The 20,918-nt window shown below is 41.8% G+C and overlaps 1 protein-coding gene across 2 annotated transcripts in view; it reads left to right on the plus strand.

The window, feature by feature from the left end:
- LOC124161507 (netrin receptor UNC5B) overlaps nt 1-20,918 on the plus strand; it is a 794,019-nt gene that overhangs the window by 696,194 nt on the left and 76,907 nt on the right. For both annotated transcript variants that reach the window (XM_046537844.1, XM_046537846.1), the window contains exon 6: nt 10,627-11,019. In XM_046537844.1, coding sequence (XP_046393800.1) covers nt 10,627-11,019 — 393 coding nt within the window. The remainder of the gene's footprint in view (nt 1-10,626; nt 11,020-20,918) is intronic.

A 20,918-nucleotide genomic window follows, 5' to 3' on the forward strand; every position in this document is an offset into this window, starting at 1 on the left:
CCGGTTTCACAAGTTCGCTGATTTGAATTTTTGCGTCGGAACTTTAAAAACAAGTCGAAATTCTCACACACACTCAAATTCTAAAACCATATTACAGTATTCGGTAAGTATAGCCATTTAGAAGGTCCACCCAGTTCAGTTAATATTTGTAAATTAATTTATGTTGCGCTAAATAACGAAGCTTTGTGAACATCAAGCGCGATATCAATTATATCCTAAAAATGATGCAACAGAGTATGTACGAAAAAACACTTTGTTCCAAGTTACTCGTGTTGGCTATCTAAATGATAGCATACTTAGGAGCAGAAATGGAGGTTGCCTTAATTATAGCATAACTATTGCATTTACAAAGTCCATTTTAATTTAATAAATATTTGGAAAAATTATCACCGCGCTATGTCAGATTTCAACGAAATTTCGTGTGAATGAGTTCCAATCTTTATAATATCAAAATAAGTCATTTGAATTGACATTTAAAAAACATTCTGAGATATATGCTTAATTACTAGTGCCTAGTCACGTTTAAAACTTAATTTTACGCATTATCATTTTTAGCTAAAGGTGACTTAGCACAGAGATACCAAAGATATTGCTTAAAATCACCAGGTCTGAGCTTCACGTGAATCGTTTCGTGGTATTTCAACGTGGTGAAAGAAATAAGCGATAATATTCCACAATTATTTAATGTTCTTATACGAATTTTAACTATTGAATCATTATCAAATGCATAAAATTCTCACTCAGGCGGCTCACAAAGTAGTCCGCAATGAATGGTGGGTAAGTAATTAAAGAATAGAGAAATGGGATTGGACTTTTGATGTGTTTCTGTTTTTTGAAAATCACAATAAAATCGTTGAAATCGTCCTGAGCACGTTAATGCTGTGCGAATAAGAAATGCGATTGTTCGTCTCGTCTCAAAATTTTCAGTTTGCCCACGTTTGCAACATGTTACCATAAAAAGTTTCGTAATCTATTGAAAGTTGCTGTGGCGGCAATAACTATTTGGAAACCATTGTAGCAGAGAAGTAATTTAACTGCAATTCCACTCAGTATGCTAACACTAAGGGTCAACATTTATCTGACGTACATTTTAAGAGATGAAGTGCTGCAGTGCAATGAAAAATGTCTAATTTATTTAAAAATAATGGATGGAATGGTATTTGCAATGGGAAATTACTTTTCCGTTAGTAACATCGTCTATGCCGTCATCAATTTTCCCCAGTTTAACAGTCTTATTAACAGTTGCGCGAATTTCCTGATTCGATTTGTCAGTGCAGTGGTTCCTTTATAAATCTTGGCATCAATTGAGTTGGCGCTGGCGGATGAATGATAGAATTCCCTTCGACGAATATAACGTGAATAATCATCTCCACAGTCCCCGCTTTCTCTCGCTATTTTTGGATTGCATTTTCTAATGGTTGCGACTGAAGTTATGGAGTTATGGTAATAAGTGGATGACGTGCTGTATAATAGTATACTCTTGGCTTTTTTAATGCCTATTTGGTGGGTGAATCATCACCAATTCTGTGAAGGTGTATTAAGGAATCCGTAGTATTTTCATCGAACAGTTAGTAATTCCTCTGCACAGTTTTTATGACCCAAAACAAATGAATTTTTACAAATGATAATTTATTATCAGACGTGTGTTGCTTCAACTTACCCTCTAAAACATTTATTTTGATCATCCAAGTGTTCTTTGGTATTAAAAGGCTAAATTGATTTTCCTTGTCTTTTCAATATGCCTTATCGTGGGACATCCTTGGCCAATTTTTCGGCTGATGAGTCACTCCAGGTTCAGACGCCGTATTATCAGCAGATTTATTGCATCGTAGTAAATTAATTCCATTATTAATGCTCCGTTTCTGATTTTTTTAAACATAAAAATGATAATTTTATCGCCTCTGTGATGAAGCGAGTGCAAAAGTGAAATCAATGGATTTTATTTATTCGTGACTTCCGTATTCATCGCCACCGTAAAATTTGCATACGGCTGCATCTCATTTGCCCATATCCCGAGGCGAGCCGAAGTGCGTACGGGAGGACCCGTCACGCTTTCACATATTCAAATTTTCGTCTCCTACGGCTCTTCTCAAGCTCAGAAGTTTGTTTGATTCGCTTCGGATTCCCTTGCGAAACTGAATTTCTGTGAATTCTCGTCGGAAAATAAAACTGCTTTCTATCTTTTATACCTTTCATTCTGAAATTCTTTTTCCATGCACCAGCATTATGGATCCGAGGAAAAGTGACATCAAAGGCTGCTTATTCCGTCAAGTTTGATCTGAAAGAGGAGAGGCCAGGACAAACATTAGACTAGGAAAACAAAAGAGAGAAGATGTGAAAAAATTAATTCGTACTTGTCATCTACTCCAAAGCTCGCGGAATAATCTTTACAGTTTAGCTTTCAAAATGGATAGTTTTTGTTCCACACGCGCCGATTGAAAGACAGTTTCAGCTACGTGGGCCTCGTCCAAAGGTGGAAATTTTTAGTAGAATATTTATATGGCTAAATCACTTAATAAAATATTTAAATTATTATTTCTTACTATTGGAATAAAGAATAATCAAAATGCGTAAAAACACTGCAATGCTGTAAATACTCCCTGTTTAAGAAAATATTGACGAGGATTGCAACATGTACAGGAGCAAAATTAAAAGTAATTGTTATCCCAATGATTAATTTTTCAAAGAGTGATTTGTAATTGCAGTGAATTACAATTTTGACTGTGTAATTATAATGGAGCCTGAATACAATTTTCAATATTTTTCCCTTATGAGTATGGTTTGAAACCAATCGGTGCAGTTCATTGGTCTTAGTTTTTATTGCTACCTTCGATACATTCCCTTGTTTATTATTGTTGCCGGGTATATGTTTATTTTTACGTGGTATCTGTTTGGTGTCATAGAAGTTACACCCTTGGCACGTAAAAGTATTTAGTGGGCAAAGAGGCTTTGTTGAATTTGAAAGTATAATAATAGTTTATGTGCGGATATAATGAACCTTTTATAGAATCTCACGTCGATTGAAACAGTATATAAATACCTTAAAAATTTGTTAAAAAGTGTTAAAGCAGAAAAAAAAACAATTGAAGAATAACCCCATAAAAATTGGATTAATAGTAATAATAATACATTCACAAAAATACAATTCAAACTAATATTCAGTAGCAAATACACTAATATGCATCTTGAGATTGCTTACGTATCTTATGACACCTCGATGAAGAAAAGGTCGTGGCAGTGGTTCCACAGTTATTTATTGATGTGACCGTTTTCGATATAAGGTATCATCATGTGTTCCATCATGTTTAGCCTGATGCTATTGGATATATTATGGCACCTTGTTCAATGATAACATACTTCAATATTTTTACAACTCCTGATCTGAGTACTCAAACATTTGAATATATCAAAACCACTGCAATAAAAAACGCCCGAGCACCTGAAAATAGTCACCATCCCCCCCTCCCCTACCTCACCCTATACCAACGGTCAGTTTAAAATTTCCCAACCCTCCTTTCCACCCCACCTTCCACCCCCAATTTCTCAAATGTTTGCGAGTATGCATTTTTGTATACATATGTATTGGTATGGTTAATTTCTTGGTTTAGTCTCGATAATGCTGCAGTGCAGCGAAACATGTCGACTGTAGTTTAATAAATTCGTATGTGGAAAGTGCAAAGTGTTTCACTTTATATCTCATAATGGATCTCCACAAAGTATCTGCCTCATCCATCCAATACACTGCAAGAAGAATTTGAGTTCCGCATAATTCTTGATAACTGTGGAAAAAACTAGTTTCGATAGCTCTGGGTCACGTGAAATTCTCGTCCTTGTCCCCCGCACGGGGGGAAGAGAGTAATCTCTTCCTTTGGGGAGCCGCGCCCCCACGGACCCGAGCCCACCGGGGAGACAACCTCGTCAAAAAACCCTTCGCACGCTAGGATAGCGTCCAGACAGCATGTGACTCTGCTGTGCTGAGTAGCCGATACATCTGGCGTCCAGATTCACCCACGTGTTTGCCGTGCGTGGAGACCCGTACAAGGGGGAGAAGGGGATCCTGGTGGGTGAGTTCTCCGGCTCCCAGCTGGGCGTCGGAAACCCGGTATGGGCCGGAGTTCAATACCCCACTTCGGCCCTGGATTCCCCGAAAAACGGGCGGCCGAGAAGAGCCCAGCTCGGTCAATCGGCTCCTGGCGGCTGGGGAGCTTGGCGGCTCCTTCCGAGCGTACGCCAGGACGGGTTAGTGCTGGAGATATGGGGGTCTCCGTAGGGCGGCCGAAGGTGCGTGGGTTCGGAGGGCCCCCGCGCTGGAGGTTCTAACCCAAAAGAGACCCCCTATCAAAGGTTCCTATATCCCTTGGGTAGCCCTGGCGACCACACCGGATCTCGGTGTGGCGTCCCGAATGTGTGGCTCCGTGGTGGGTGGGGAGCCCAGGGGATGAATTATGTTCTTACTTTCATGGAGACGATTACTCTTCCTCCACCAAAAAGATCCCGCCCGGACACGGGCGGAGGAGAAAAGTCTTTTGAAAGCTCGAAGCGTTTTTTGTCTATGAAATGCGCCAAAGAAGGTGACACTCTGAAAAAGGTGTCTCCCTTTTTCATAAAAAAAGCTATGCAATCGATAATTACTGGAGAGCCAAATTCGGTGAAAAAACTAAGAGATGGTACCCTACTAATAGAGACTGCGAACAACATCCAAGCTGAAAAATTGCTTAAAACTGAAAAATTACACGACATCCCAGTTAAAGTCGAGATCCACCGCACTCTAAATACCTCTAAGGGAGTAATAAGTCACTACGACCTTCTTTACGTGGAACCAGAAGAGATCAAGAGAGAGATGGCCCCCCAGGGCGTCATCGACTGCCGCAGACTGACTACGAAGCGAAACGGTGAAGTGATAAATACCACGTCAGTAATTCTCACGTTCGCTCTAGACAAACTGCCCGTTAAAGTCTTCTTAGGATACGAATCTGTAACTGTGCGACCATTCTTCCCTCAACCGATGCGCTGCTTCCAATGCCAAAAATTCGGCCACATCGCACCGCGATGTGAGGGCAAGGCCACCTGCCCGCGCTGCGGCAAGGACAAGCACGATGGGGACAAATGTGCGGAAGCGGCCTGCTGCGTGAATTGCGAGGGTACCCACGCGGCTTACTCTCGCGATTGCCCGAAAATGAAAGAGGAACGGAAGATTATGGAAATAAAAACTATGGAAAAAATATCTTACCTGGAGGCAAGGAAAAAGTTCAAAGCCCTTAGTGCCCCCTCTTTCTCGCGTTCCTTTGCCGCAATCGCCTCTGCTCCAGTTAAGAAGTGCACCATTTCTACACAGACGGAACCTGAAAAGCAGATAGATTTATTAAAAAAAACAAATGCGAGTAACAATAGCAATACTAAAAAAAACACCCCTAACTCCTCCGTAGTGTCTCCCAAAAATACAACAAAGAAAACCACCAGAAAACCTGACCAGCGAGAGAAAACTCCCTCTCCTGGTCCCTCCGGCAAAGGTATGGAACCGATGCAGGAGGACATAGACGAAGATCTCTGTATTTCGGACACAGAGATCGAAAAAGTCAGGAATAAGGGAAGGAAAAGTCGCTTAAAGCGATGATTCCACAGACTTCCGGGCTAATGCTGCTCCAAGTTTCAATATTGACATCCTTTTTTTCTGTTTTTATTTATCTTTTACCCTTTTTAAACCCTTTTTATGAATTTTATATTACAATGGAATTGTAATGGATTTTATCGGCATAAGGAGGAGCTGGCTGTTTTAATAAATGATTTTAACCCTTTCTGTATATGTTTGCAGGAAACGCGTTTTAAAGATACAGACAAGGGATATTTAAAACATTTTAACACTTTTAGACTGGACGATACTAGTGGCCAACGAGCCCATGGTGGAGTTTCGGTTTTTGTCCGGGAGGCTCTTTACACCTCCCGAATAAATCTTAACACACCGTTCCAAGCGGTAGCGGTGACGGTGCACGCTCCCGAGGCGATAACGGTGTGCAACGTTTACCTGCAGGAGGGTGCACCCGTCACCCGTTTTAATCTAGAATCCCTTGTTCACCAGCTACCTCAGCCTTTTATTTTACTCGGAGATTTTAATGCTCACGATCGTCTATGGGGAAGCACCCCGGAACAGTGCAACCGCAGGGGACGTATTTTATCAAGTTTTATTAGTGATTTTAACCTTTTTTTACTCAATAACGGCGAGAAAACCCGTTTTAACTCTTATAGCGGCGATTCTTCCTCCATTGACTTGAGTATTTTATCGACTAGTTTGGTCAATAAACTCAAACTCTCTGTGCATAAGGATCTTAGTGGGAGCGATCACTTTCCCCTTTTAATCAAAAGGGAGCAAAATATAAACCCCGATTTTATTAGACCAGGCTGTTGGATTGTCCGGAAAGCTGATTGGCATCTTTTTAACTCAAATTTTAACTACGTGTGGGATAAAAACAACGACTGTGTAACAAACGTAAATCTTTTGACATCCAGCATCATTCAAGCCGCCGAAATTAGCATACCACGATCTCGAAGCATCCTTCCAAGAAATGCGGTGCCATGGTGGAATGAAACCTGCGCAGAAGCCATTAAAAAACGTAAGAAAGCTCTCCGAATTTTCAACAAGTATCCTACAGCAAATAATCTCTCCGCTTTTCGGCGACTAAGAGCGAAAGCGCGTCAGGTAATAAAGGACGCAAAGAGGATTTCTTGGATGAATTTTGTCTCCGGTGTCAACCACAGGACTCCACTTGCACAGGTATGGCGTAAGGTGAGGAGCATATCGGGTAGCAGCCAGCATCTAGGTATATCCTTCCTAGAAGTCGAAGGAAAGGTTATCACTTCTCCAGCTGCGATAGGGAACGTATTCGCCCAATTACTCGCCAAAGTGAGCAGCGACGAATGCTATGACCCTTCTTTTGCGATCCTCAAGAAAAGGCTCGAGAACGTCCCTATATCCTTTATGGAGCCTAAAACAACGGCAGACTACAATATGCCATTTACCATTTGGGAGCTGAAATCTGCCATTCAAGACTCCCACGACACGTCCCCAGGACCCGACGAGATCCACAATGCCTTCCTCCGAAATCTATCGGAATCGGCGTTGCTGGAAATCCTTGAAACTTTTAATCAGCTCTGGGCCAATGGGGATTTTCCTTCGTCCTGGCGGGAGTCCGTCATTGTCCCCATCCCAAAACATGGAAAAGACCGAGCTGACCCGAATTCTTACCGGCCGATTTCTCTCACCAGCTGCCTGTGCAAGTTAATGGAGCGAATGGTAAATCGACGTCTCATTTGGTGGCTGGAGCGTCGAAAACTCCTCTCTAGGATACAATGCGGATTCAGACGGAACCGTTCCACAATGGACCACTTGGTCAGAATTGAAAATTTCATCCAAGAAGCCTTCCTTCTCCGCCAACACGTAGTCGGTGTATTTTTCGACTTAGAGAAGGCTTACGACCGGGTCTGGCGACGTAAGATTCTACGCGTATTACGCGAGTGGGGTTTTAGAGGCTGTTTGCCCATTTTTATACAAAATTTTTTAACCAACCGTGTTTTTAAAGTAAGGACGGGACAGTTGTTGTCAAATTTTTACCCTCTTGACAACGGAGTTCCCCAAGGCTCGGTTCTGAGCGTGACGTTGTTCGCTATTGCGATCAACGACATAGCTCACTGCATCAAGGAGCCAGTGTTAGGGTCACTGTTTGTGGATGATCTCGCGATTTTCTGCAGATCATCTAGGGTCGTGAATGCATCGCGTATGGCGCAACTCACCATCAATAAACTTCACAAATGGACCCAAAATAACGGCTTCCTTTTCTCTTTGGAGAAAACAAAGTGCGTTCACTTTTCTCGCACTCGGGGCGTCCATGTAAATCCCACGTTACACCTAGGTGGTAGAAACCTCCCATTTGTGGAATCAGTCCGTTTTCTGGGGATGACCCTCGACCACAAACTCAACTGGAAGGAGCACATTAATTCTGTCAAGGTAAACTGTTTGAAGTCTTTAAACATTTTAAAGTTTTTAAGCCACGCATCTTGGGGAGCAGACCGCACCACCTTAATTTTACTTTACCGCACACTGGTGCGGTCGAAATTAGACTACGGCTCATTCGTGTATGCGTCCGCACGCGAGACGTATTTGAAAGCACTTAATTCAGTGCACAACGCAGGTCTGCGACTATGCACTGGGGCGTTTAGGACCAGCCCGATTCCCAGTATATATACCGACGCAGGCGAGCCTCCTCTATGCTACCGAAGGACCTGGCTTCTTTGTAGCTACGTTTCCAAAATTTTAGCAATGACGAGTCACCCATGTTATAGTTTACTTTTTAAACCCCGTTTTATTAATGTTTTTAACCGAAGGACTAAAGCAACCAGACCAGTAAGCGTTCGTTTTAACGATTTTATTCGCGGATGCGAATTCACGCTACCTGAAGTGTATCCTGTTTCATTCTCGGAACACCCCCCTTGGATTACTCCCACTCCGGTGGTGAATATTCTTTCACGATCTCGACCGAAGTCTTCCACAACTCCCTCGGAGTACCAGCGTTTGTTTGCCATGTTCCGATGGAATCACCCCAACCTTACCCCCGTTTACACTGACGGTTCGAAAGATAACTCTGCTTGTGCATGTGCAGTGGTCTCCCCTATCCACGGGAACATCAGAGCAAAGCTTCACCCGATGTGCAGTGTGTACACGGCGGAGCTTTATGCCATAAGGACAGCTCTAGAAGCCCTAGATGACCACGGCGGCTCCTTTGTGATATGCACTGACTCCAGGAGCTCGCTACAAGCCATCTCTGGCTTCTCACCCGTGCACCCGATCGTGCAAGAAATACACTCTCTCCTGCTGACCCTTTCGAGAAAGGGTTTGAATATCCATTTTCTGTGGGTACCGGGACATGAGGGGATAGCCGGGAATGAGATAGCAGACGCTATGGCCAAGGAAGCTCTGAATAACGAAGTTCTAGTCTCAACGCTGGTTCCCCACGAGGACTTACGAGCATCTCTAAGAAACGTGGTATTTGGAAAATGGAGGGAGTCATGGAGGATTCTAAATAATAACAAGCTCCGTGGCATCAAGGACACGGTAGCAGCGTGGCCCTCCTCAGCTCGTAGTAATCGGAGAGAGGAAGTAGTACTTACACGATTGAGGATAGGGCACAGCCCCCTGACCCATGCGTATCTCTTTACTGAAGAGAAGGAACCTCCCCAATGTGGGGATTGTAAATGTCCATTAAGTATTAGACACATCATGCTAGATTGTGTTAAGTACCGCGAAGCGCGAAGGCGAAATAATCTAGGGGGAGACCTAAAAACCCTTTTAGGAGACCACCCTACCAACTTAATCTGTACATTTCGGTTTCTCAGAGAAATAAACATTTTTAATAAAGTCTAATTATGTACACTTTCAACGAAGACATCAGATGCATTAGATTACTTTATACATAACAATTGTAATTAAATAGCACAGTAGTGGTGCAAAATGACCTTGCCGTCGACGCACCCTAAATCCAAACACTACTACTACTACTTCTCGTCCTTGTCCCGTGCCTTGGATCCTAAAAGTCTGAGAGCATTGAGATGGTCCAACTCGGATGAGGTGAAAGTTGAGTCCTTCGCCCTGAGATGCTATCACGAAATAGGCGCTCGAGAGAGGAAAAAAGGAGGATTTTTCTCGTGGTGCTGATTGTTCTGCTTCGAATTGTCCCCGCGAGTGCATTCTCGAAACTTGTCGCACAACGTACGTTCTCCTTCTTTTTGTTCTCCCCGGAGGGATGCGCCACTCCTTTCTCGCCAAATTTCGCATCGCCATTTCATTCGCTAGACTCAACACCTCATCAACGTTTCTTTTACACTTTTGCTAGGCACGTTCCAAGGATGAAAAGTGCGTTGAGGGCAGCGAAATTGAGGTTTTGATTTAGCAATCAGTTTGTAAGTTACTCGCGCAACTTCTTGAATTGACTTAACATAATGAAATGTAAAATACTTTGTAATGCCACATAATTGTAGTACTCTAAGATAATTCCTTGCTATCATAGTACTCTCTAGTTGAATACTGAACGTCGTGGTACGTGCCACTTCGTATTGTATTAAATTATGTCGAATTACTAAGTTTTTTACATTTCATTACTCTTGTTAAGCAAGTATTCTTCAAGGATGGTGTAAAATTCTGGTAGTTATTTTCTAACCCTTCATTACATTAAATTGCGTTAAATAATCCATAGTTGAGAACTCAGTCAGTAGGATCGTGCAAAAATTTGATTCATCAGTGTTTATATAGTTATTCCCAGTGTGCTTGCTTCTCAACTTTCGACGTCAACTTCTAATACTCCTGATGATTTAATGTTAATCACATGATACATCTCTGTGTAGTATCCTGCGTAATCGATAGCATCATCATCAAGTAATCTCATTATCATCATTGTCACGGTCCAAGTTGCATCTTCCTTTCATTTAGTGCATTACATTTCAACCGAGTAGCCTCAGTAATCAATCAAGTTTGGTTACCTTTGCACTGTGATCGTCAATTGATAAAAGAAATGTAATTAAGAGTGTCCTGTCCATTCTCATCTAACAACCTCGTCTTTCTCTCTCTTCTTTCTTTCGCAGATCTGAAGAAGCAGTTCGACTCACCGCCGTACTCGCAGTCCGTGAAGTTGGGCGGACAGGCGGAGCTGCGCTGTTTGGCACCACCAGGGGTCCCGGCCCCCCGAGTCTTCTGGCTGCGCGACGCTCCCTCGCCCTCCGCACCGTTGCTATCTCCGCCCGCCTCGCCCCCACTGCCGCAGGAGGCGCCGCCGTCGGATGGAACGGCGGCTGAGGGCGAATGGAAAGGAGGGGGCGTGGTGGTGGACCCTTCCAAGGACCCCAACTTCATCGTCTCGTCCGAGGGACACTTGCTGCTGGTGCAGGCGAGGCTCAGCGACGCCGCCAACTACACCTGCGTCGCCGAGAGTGTCGTGGGGCGGAGAATGAGCGAACCAGCCACGCTCACCGTATACGGTAAGTAGCATACCCAGCCTTCTTCTCCTTCCTTTTTAAAAGAAATTCAACTGCACCTATATACCATGGGCGCACCCAGCGAGGGGCACGGAAATCGAATGTCTATAGATATCCGTTCGGCAAAATGTCTACCTTAATTTATGGTTTCTATCATCCAGGCATTATTCTGCGTTGTTGATGAATAGTCATTTTTAACTTTTTTGTGAATTATATATTGTTTTTGAAAAAGCGTGTTTTTTAATGTTTATTATTTATTTTATCCTCTACTTTTTAGTGATGAATTATGTAATCGATTTAAGCAGAGCTATTTGAAAAAATTTCCACCAAAAATTTTTAACAAACATGATCTATTCAGAAAATTTATAAGCATTTCCAATTTGGATATTTAGTTAATTAATTAGAGTATAATGCAGCATAATTTCAAATGTCTGATTATTGAATAGTGCATTTTATCAGAAGCTAGCTGATGCGCAAAATTTCAAGCCGATTCGGAAATGAGGAAAAGGTTTTAAATCAATTGCTAGATTTCATCGATGAAACGGACAAACAAGCGGACTAATTTAAGAAAAAGCGTGTAAAAATATGGCATCTTTCTACCTCGTACACTATCATCTTATCCATGAAAATGTCATCACCCCTTTCGTTCAAGGATTTGGTCGGCCGCCTGTGTCATCAAAAGGTAGTTAGACGACTCGCGTTTGATTTCATCTCCCATTTGCGCTAACGGCTTATGCGTGCGTGACAAAAGGAATCGCTGGTGAGTCGTGGAAAAAGGGTGAAGGGTCGATGATCCTTTCCATCCGGAATCCTCCGCAGCGGAGGAATTTTAATCCCCGAAAACCTTTCGCCCGCAATCACCGCCCGCGTGTCCTCCTAGCCATCGCGTCGTCCTTCTCCCTTCCTTAGTGCACATATGTTGACCCAAGGTTAATGCTCCGCGCCCCGGCTGCGGCCCAACTGGTCGGGCGCTCGTTAGATGTCTCTGTCTGTCTAGACACTTGTGTGTCTGTGTGTGATAGCCCCTCCACCCCCTCTGGGGTTCTTTTGCCGTTTACTACCTTATACCAGTAATGATATATTTGGAGGAGGCGACCGACAGATCAGATTATTTTGACCCTGAGGAAGGGTGGAGAGAAACCCGGCGTCGGCTTTAGCCTACTTTCAACGACAGGCGCCAAGGGGACTTTAGTTCAGGTTCCCCTCCTATGGACGAAGTGATGTGCTTTTAGTGTCCTCCAAATATCACACAAGCAGGGATCTAGCTCTAACATATTCCTACCACCGCCGGGATATGAACTCAGGCCCACGGAATACTACTCCAAGCCAATACACTCGTCACTAAACCAACCCATTATCTTGATAACGGGATGTTTAAAATACCTGCTGTATTAGATCGCTAAAACACGAAAACGTGTCGCTGATCATCAATTCGGTCTATCGTTTCGTAGTATTCAGAGCTTTGCCTTGTTTACAGCAGTTACTTCAGTTTCAGGTATAGGAAGAAACAACATGCTTCCTGATAGCAGCTAAAAATGAAATTGTGAGGATATAATTATTCCACATCCCAGCTTCAAATGTTACATGTTCAAAAACGTCAGCCAAACGATCACTTCCGCTCATAATTATTTTCATACTTTTCCACTAAATATCCCGTTCCGTTTGCCCATGGGCGCTCTTCATTTTGACTTTTTCTAAGCAACAATGTGTTGAAACTAACATTCGTGCAGATACCCTTGATGGAATTCGAAATGCCAATCGCCTATTACTTTGGCAACGCACTACTTGTGTCTAAAATGTAGCTTAACTTGCTCAAGAAGACTAGGATTTCGTTTTTATAGACGATGTTGGAAAGCTGCTCCCTTCATTGAGTAAAGCCGCGTCTGGCTGAGAATCCCCATCGTTTTGTATGTCAGACTTCTACCAGAAACGGTGGAAGTTTACTTTTCAACAAGAATAGGTATTTAAAAATAACATATGACATTGCCAGCGATAAGAATCCTCAGGAGATCTTCGTTAAGCATCATTAAAACATACGTAGTAATGGAAGGTTACGGAAAAGGCAAAGTTCGAATTAAAATCAGAATTTTTTAAACGAAATTTCGGCGAAATCAACTCAAAAAGAACCAAAGATACTTATTTAAAGAAGTCATTAAACCGAAGAAAGTATAATCCTGAAATACACGTTTGTGTAAGATATATGATTCAATAAACTTGCGTAAATGCAACACTGTGAATTATCTGGAGATAGTCATTTAAAACGACGTAGGAATGGTCATTCTCTGATATGGTTTTTACTGCATTGAAATTAGTTGCTTCGTACGGACGATAGAACTTCTCGAACTCGGGTCATTTGTTTTTTTTTCAACAGACAGTAGGGATCAGTGCGTTGTCCTTCCCCCCACTCACGTCGCTGACCCCTTGATCCTCCCCCCCATTTTCCCTCGGGTGAAGGTGTAGAGTTGGCCACTTAAGCGGAGAGATGACATTCCCCTGGTGTCATTCGATGGAAATCGTAATGACGCCGCCCGCGCCACCTGGTGTTCGACAGCCGAAGCTGCGCGTGAGTCGCATCCGCAATGTGGATTGCCTTTTTTTTTATAATCTTTTTCGAATCGAAGGAGGGTGGGATGTACTCCAACCCCTCGTCTCCAGCTGACCCGCACCCCTTTCCGCGATTGCCTCTATCCTCTGCGAGGGTTCGAGGGAGGTTACGCTGCGCGAATCGCGAGGGCAGAACACGTGAAGTCAATTAAGTTTCGTGTTTCAGGAAAGGGTTCTTTCTCGTTCTGCGTGCGTCGCAGAGGGATGTCGATTACCCCCTCTGTTCTGTGGATTGATGGGTTGTTATGAATAAAGATTGTTTGAGCGGAGATTCCGTCGCATAAAGAGCATAATTGATGAGAAAATACGTATCGTACATGTACGTACTACCCCCAAGCTACCTGAATAGGCGTGTGGTTTTGGGTGTAAGGGCATCAGCCGTTAACCAAAAAAAAAAGAAACAAAAATTAATCAAACAAGGATAACAAAGTAAAGGAGAGACGCGTACCACCTGGCATTTATTAAAGTCCTTTATTTCTCGAGGGAAAACATTCCTACACCTATCCGTTTGACAAAATTTCTCTTCACTATCGTTTCTGTTGGATATGGTGATGTTCGAAAAATGATGTATTCTGGGTCGCTCTGGAAGATATCTATGATAAATTGCTCAAGCAATCTAATCCTAGGGCGCAGCCTCCGTGTCTTTAGCAGCTCCTAACCCATTTCTTTCGAATTCTGTACGTGACGTTTTCTGTTCGCTCGCGGCAGTGCCTTTCGTTTTCTTTGATGAAGGAAACTACCCTATTTATTAATATTTGCCTAGAAATGTATTTACATATTTTAAAAGTCAGGAATATCTATTCCACAATCTGGCGGACAGCATTATTTACATTGTGTAAGAAAGTAATTAGTCTCAATATTACGCACTCAAGGTCTGGTTACACGACACATCAGCACTCGCGAGATAACGTATAAATGAATGAACGCCGAAATGCATTGTATAACCACACAAATGGTACGAATGCATGAACATTCGCCGGCCTGTATACCCTGTTCTAATTCGGTTCATGCAATCATACATGTTACTTTCCGGTCCACCTAAATTGTCTTGCATTTAAACATATAGTTGTCCGAGTTAATGCATCTTTTAACGGAGGTTTTATCGTGGACCAACCTTTATAATGACTAAGAGACGGTCCCATCAGGATTTTCCTAAGTTGCATCTATTGAATTGAAATCGTTTATGTGCTCGAGTTAAGTTTTTTTTAAATGAGATTGTTATCATTTCGAACACGTGCTTCACAGGACTTAACCCACCCCTCAACCCTTGCCGTGCACGCTTTTTGGCACTGCCGTGCGCCGATCCGGCGGCTGCAACGAGCGTCCGTGGTCATCGTGACGCGTGCAGCTGCGGAGACGTGACATGGGAACGCAAACCGGTTTCGCAGGCATTGATCGGCTCGCGACGGACCCCACGCGTCGCATGGGCAAGGGGTCCCATGTCTAAGTGTCTGAGGGGGTCAACTCTCCCCCTTTCCGGTCAAAATCACGTCTTCTTCAACAGCTGCCTGTTTCTGCGAAATCCATCAACGTGTGTTGCCGACCGTGAGTGTGTTGAAATCACGAATTATCGTCATCGTAAGTCAGCAGTCCGAAGATTCAGAGAGATATGGTTGCTATGGTTGCAAGAGCATTGGCTTCACTCCCGTGGTTTATAAATTGTTTATAATTATGATTACAACTGAATAAGGTGCCGTGAACAACGCAAACTTCTGCCAGCTACAAAGCCAAAGACCCAGTTGATAATTAGACACATTTTCGTGTTTTTCAGGGCAAATGCTTCAGCTATTCTCAACATTCAGGTTGAATATCAGGATATTGGGCTAACGTGGTGGCTGAAGTGTTTGTTTTCCATTTCGTGGGCCCGGGTTCAAATCCCGACAGTAGCAGAGGTTTATCATAGCGCGCCCGATCCCTTCTTAAGCGTAGTGTGGAGGGTAGTTCAAGTAGAGCACTTCGTCCGTCGGGTGGGACGCTAACACGTTTCGTGCTCATGACGTAATATATACGTCATTGCAGCCACTAGCGAGTGACGTAAGCGTATAATCCAGAATGGTTAACAACACTTCCGCAAAAAATATCGGCAACTCGCGTAGTTTTACTTTAATAAATTCGCATAAATTAGCAAATTAATTTAGGCTGTATCATGACGTTTTCTAGAGTTCTTTTTTTTATAACAAGGTTTAATTGAGTTTCCTTCACTATACCGAAGAAGAGCGAAAAAAATAAGCGAAATAAAGACATGTATTGCGGAAAGTATTACCAATTTGAAAGGAATACTTACGACATTGTAATTTAAAATTTATGAAATTGAGGAATCGTGAAAATAAGAATGAAAACATGGTCCCAGAATCAAAAATCATTAGATCGCTTTGTTAAAATGAAATGTTTAAAATGTTAAATTTTTTCGTAAATTTCAGTCGGGCACGATTGCCTTTAAAATATGGTGAGCACGGAATGTGATAAGCCGTTGTCACCTCGGCGCCTCTCGTCCAGAGCAGGCTAAAGCAGACGCTGGGTTTCAATTCCACCTTTCCTTGATGGCACAATGACCTTAACTCCTACTGCTTTCCTAGCCTTCATATCACGAAGTGCTCTCTCTATTTCCGAATCTAATATCCCCGGCACAAGATTGTCCTCCTCCACTGCACTTTCATCCTCTAAACTCAATCTATCCGGCCTGTTTCTTCCGTCATACAGATCCTCTACGTATTCCTTCCATCTACTCTGTACCTCTTCTCGCTCGGTTAGCACTCTCCCATCTTAGTTAGCCGTCGGTCCCCTCTTCCAAATGCCACAAAAATTGAATTGAATTTTGTAAATTCGATTAAGAAAACGTAGATCAAATTGGTGTAGCACTTTCCTACTTTTCCTACTTATATGGCTGATTCTACAAACCAAAGGCGAACATTCATAGAGACTGGCTTAAATGTGCTGATAAAATGGATATTTTGCTCAGTGTGGGATTAGCTTTACTCATAATGAAGAAGCAGGAGCAATTTCCACAATTTTAAATTTATTGGTACTACCGGTTTCGCTTACAGCATCATCAGGTACCTTAAATCGCTTACAGGTGCTGTAAGCGAAACCGGTAGTACCAATAAATTTAAAATTGTGGAAATTGCTCCTGCTTCATTATGTTCCGTTTCCTCTCCACCTCGGCTGAAACCTCAGCTTTACTCATCCTTACAATAATTATAATATATAATAATAAATTGTTTATTACTCCAAAAAAAATGAAAAGTACAGAATAGAATTAATTACATTAAAAGGAGTAACTTTAGGTAGCCATTAAGGACAACCTGTTTTATGGCTACCATCATTTACATAGGGTCATGCTGACATAAAAACATTTTAGGCACAGTTATCCTAAACAAATTTGGGTCAAATCACTGTTTTTGGCACAGCAGGAGAAGTTTTGCTTGATATGCAAATATCGTTAATTTTATTCTTGGCCCAGATGAATATTTTCCTGTTAAAATCAATGGAAACTTTCGTCGTGTTATGGGAAATCTCCTTTTTTGTACTTCCTCCTATTTTACTTCGTATATAGCAGAATATTTCGTTAAATATTACCACAGATGAAACTCAAGAGGAATGTACTACGCCAAAACTCGGTTCCATGGTGACCTGTTGATTGACGTGCACAGGACGCATAGCTTTTCCTTTCGTCCGCTGCGAGAAGTGAGGTCGCTCCATTCCGCGTTCAAACCACTTTCAAAGCGAGCGTACTTTGCGGATGTGTTCCTCTTCTCTAGCTTGCTCCGTTCCGCAGTTTAAAGTCGTGTTAGCTTCGCTTCAGTTCTCTTCTTCCCTTAATGGCCTCCGCATGACGTGACCATTTTCGCAGTGAGTGGGTTGCTTGTAAACAAGGCTATGAGAAGTCGCCCATTAAATTCGCACCGGAACATGTCGCGAAGAGGATCTACGCTACGTGTTGGGACTGCCGAACGTCGCAAATGAACGCATCTGAACTCTGCTATTCACGTTCGAGAAATGCGCATCGAAAATAGATTACTTTCGTTCAGATGCGGTTTTCATTGAATGCACTTCATGAGAAAGTAGCTGGATATATCTTCCTAATTGCAGCTCTCCACACTCCTTTTTAACCACTTTTTTTTAACCACTTAAGGATACGGTCAGTTATATTGAATGTTAGACGAAGAACCTAATAAATAACCTAATAAAAACTACAAATAATAATTTCCAAACTAAAATATAAAACTCTACTTGCGACCATGTTTTCGACATTCTGCGTGAATGTCATTTTCAAGGAGAATGAATAGAAAGTCGAAATCATGATCAGTAGTGGCGTTTTATGTTAAAGTGTGAAAATAACTATTTGTTATTTTTATCTTGGATATATCGCATTTTCACCAAGTCAAGTTTGGAACGATTTTATTAGCTAGGATAATTGAATTTTCAAATATCATTTCGGTATTGTTAGTGTTCCACCATACATTATTTCAAGAAGATTTGGCGACCAGGAATAATTTCATCAATCTTTATGAATTTTTTTTGTCTCATAAAGTTAAATGTGAAAATGTTCCCAAATTTTTCTTTCCTCCTTGGTGTGTGACAGGGTTGATGGGATACGTGTTTTGGTGAAGGAAAAAGGAGGTAAATGGAAAGCTGTGTGTTGTGTGTTTTTCAGTGAAATCCTCTATTTTTTAAGGCTATTTAATCAGCGAGAAAAAAATCTCCATCCATTATGGTGTCTATGTCTGCTCTGAAATATATTTCCTACGTATTTTATCACTTATATGTTGTTATAAGGCAGCACTAAGCTATTTTTCGTTTAGCTAAAAACTTAAATATTTTCTGACACCTTCGTGCTGCTATGCTCTACATGAGCGTTAAATTAGATAATTCGTCATTTCCATGGCTTGGATTCGTAAGCAGGAACCCCATGTGCAAACTTGGGTGTGATTAAAATAAACACATGGATACTAATTCCTTAGCTATTCTGGAATATTTTGGCCATTTCGCCTATTTTCAAAGAAAAACACCGCTTTGACTGTCATTGTTTTACCGTCATATCCACTTTTAAATCAATATCAAAATCGTAGTTTCCTACATATGGTTTAGCTTTCTTAGATTCATAACATTATAAACGTGTATCACTACCTTACTCAGCATCATACTTCAGTACAATTCGAGTCTAGGAGGCGGACTCAGTACATACGCAGTTAATTTTAGAATTAATGTGGCTGATGGAGGCTGTGGTTTTTGGGAAGAGAGGCCTGACATGTTCCCTTGTGGTACACCCTTTACTGGCTGCTTTCACGACACGGAAGTTAATGTTTGTCAAACGCGCAGTGGAAGCGTGCCCCTGATTCATAGTGTAGTGTGGGGGGGGGGGGGGGGGGGCAGAGGTCATTCGGTGCTTGACCGGTCACTGCTGCGCTGGATGCTTCGCTTCTGTTTCTCCGTGAAGGCCACTTGAGCCGTCCGCCCTCGTCTCCACGAACAAGTGGCGCCTCAAGTGGTGGTGAGCAGTAGCTCTCGCGCATTGTTCTCTGCGAATTAATCCGTTTTGTTGCCAACTTGCTTCGTGGTCGAGTCCTTTCCAGATGAGCGCGTACGTCTCTCTAAACAACGAAAAGACCAATGGTCATCCAGGAAACTCTTTAGTCCGTTTTTTCTATTCTTGGGAAAGAAACTCATTTCCCTGAGAGGGGAATGTTTTGTTATGCTTGGTGATTAAAAATAATTTCTCAAGAGTTTTATTTTTTAACGAAAATTTGGAAAAGGTGAAGGAATAAGTTAGATAATATATCATGTAGATTAAAGTGGGTGCATGGAAAAACTTTATTACGCTCTTTTCCTGATATATTTATTTAACGCGAATAATGCAAAGAAAATATTTGCTGAGGCTTTGCAACAGTGGACATGGCCGATTTTAGAATAAAATATTCAATCCGTTTATGTCGTCTGGGTGTATTAGTCAACATTGTCGTTGCTTTTTTAATTTGGCCAAGATGCATAGATCCTTAACTCATGTATAACGCATCCTTCGTCATAAAAGATATTTCTCCATTAAATTTTATCGTTACAAAATTGATACAATATCACACAATTATTTTATCCAACTGCGTTTGTTATGCCTTAGTAAATCGCATCGGTGGAGAAAATCAAATAGTTCTTTGCAGATATGCGTCGTATTCCGCCGTGGCTATGAATTAACCATCCGATTATTTTTTTCAAAAGTATTAGGGATAGGAATTGAGCTAATTATATAGATGTCATGCTAAATTTTATCTGAAATTTATTACACATTTGGGTGTGTTAAAGATTGGAGAAGGTAAAGTGGACAGAGGAGAGGAGGAGGAACTACGAAGTGCTGGACATGGTGGGTGAGGAGAGGCAGCTTCTAGATGAGATGCGGATGAGACAGAAGGTATGGATGGAGCGAGTACTTAGCTGGGAGGGGATGTTGAAAGCAGCGTTGGAGGGTAGAAAGTTAAGTAAACGAAGGAGGGGCAGCAAAAGAATAGGGTTTTTAGATGAGAAGAAAGGGAGTAGGCCTTACGGTGAATTGAAGAGAGAAGTCCACGGTAGGAGGGAAAAAGGTGGGAGTAATTCACAAAAGCTCCATGCAAGCCTACATTTGCGATGCCCGTACCGATACGATTTGGAGAAGAAGTGTGACAAACGTAATTAAATAACGGAAAAGTAAATAGTTGGATAAATTATTTGTTCGATGCTGTGCCAACATTTTGAAACGATAAAATTCAATGGAAAATATCTTTAATAACAAAGATGAGTTAAAAGATGCATCCTGTGGATTTAAAAAGCAACAATAATATGACTAATATATCCTGATACTTTCCGGCGACGAAGAAACCTTAATAATGTTTTTAATGAGTATAAGAGCACTTTCAGATTATGATAAAAAATATAATCCCTAGGTATTGGACCATTTGCTAAAGATGATTATGAATAAGCAAGAAAAGACATAGGAAAGAGAAAAATTTCTGCCCTTTCCATATTTATATTTATTATTTACAACAGGAAGGCCATCAATACAGTAGAAGGCTTCAAGTGTCAACATCTTTCGGAGAAAGAATTAGAGTTGTTTTGAATTGAAAAGAGAATAACAATAGTTGGGAGGGAAGATAGATGGGAATGATGGAGAACTTTATTAATAATAATATTGAATAAAATTTCAAGTAGATATAAATTGTTTTATGAAAAAATCTCATTAGCTTCAATTGTTTGTCGATACATTTATTTAACGTGCATAATGCCAGAAAATTGTGGCTGAGGCTTTAGCACGAAGCATTTCCTTCGTCCAC

This window comes from Ischnura elegans, chromosome 6 (assembly GCF_921293095.1).
Source record: "Ischnura elegans chromosome 6, ioIscEleg1.1, whole genome shotgun sequence".
In the NCBI taxonomy this organism is placed as follows: Eukaryota; Metazoa; Arthropoda; class Insecta; order Odonata; family Coenagrionidae; genus Ischnura; species Ischnura elegans.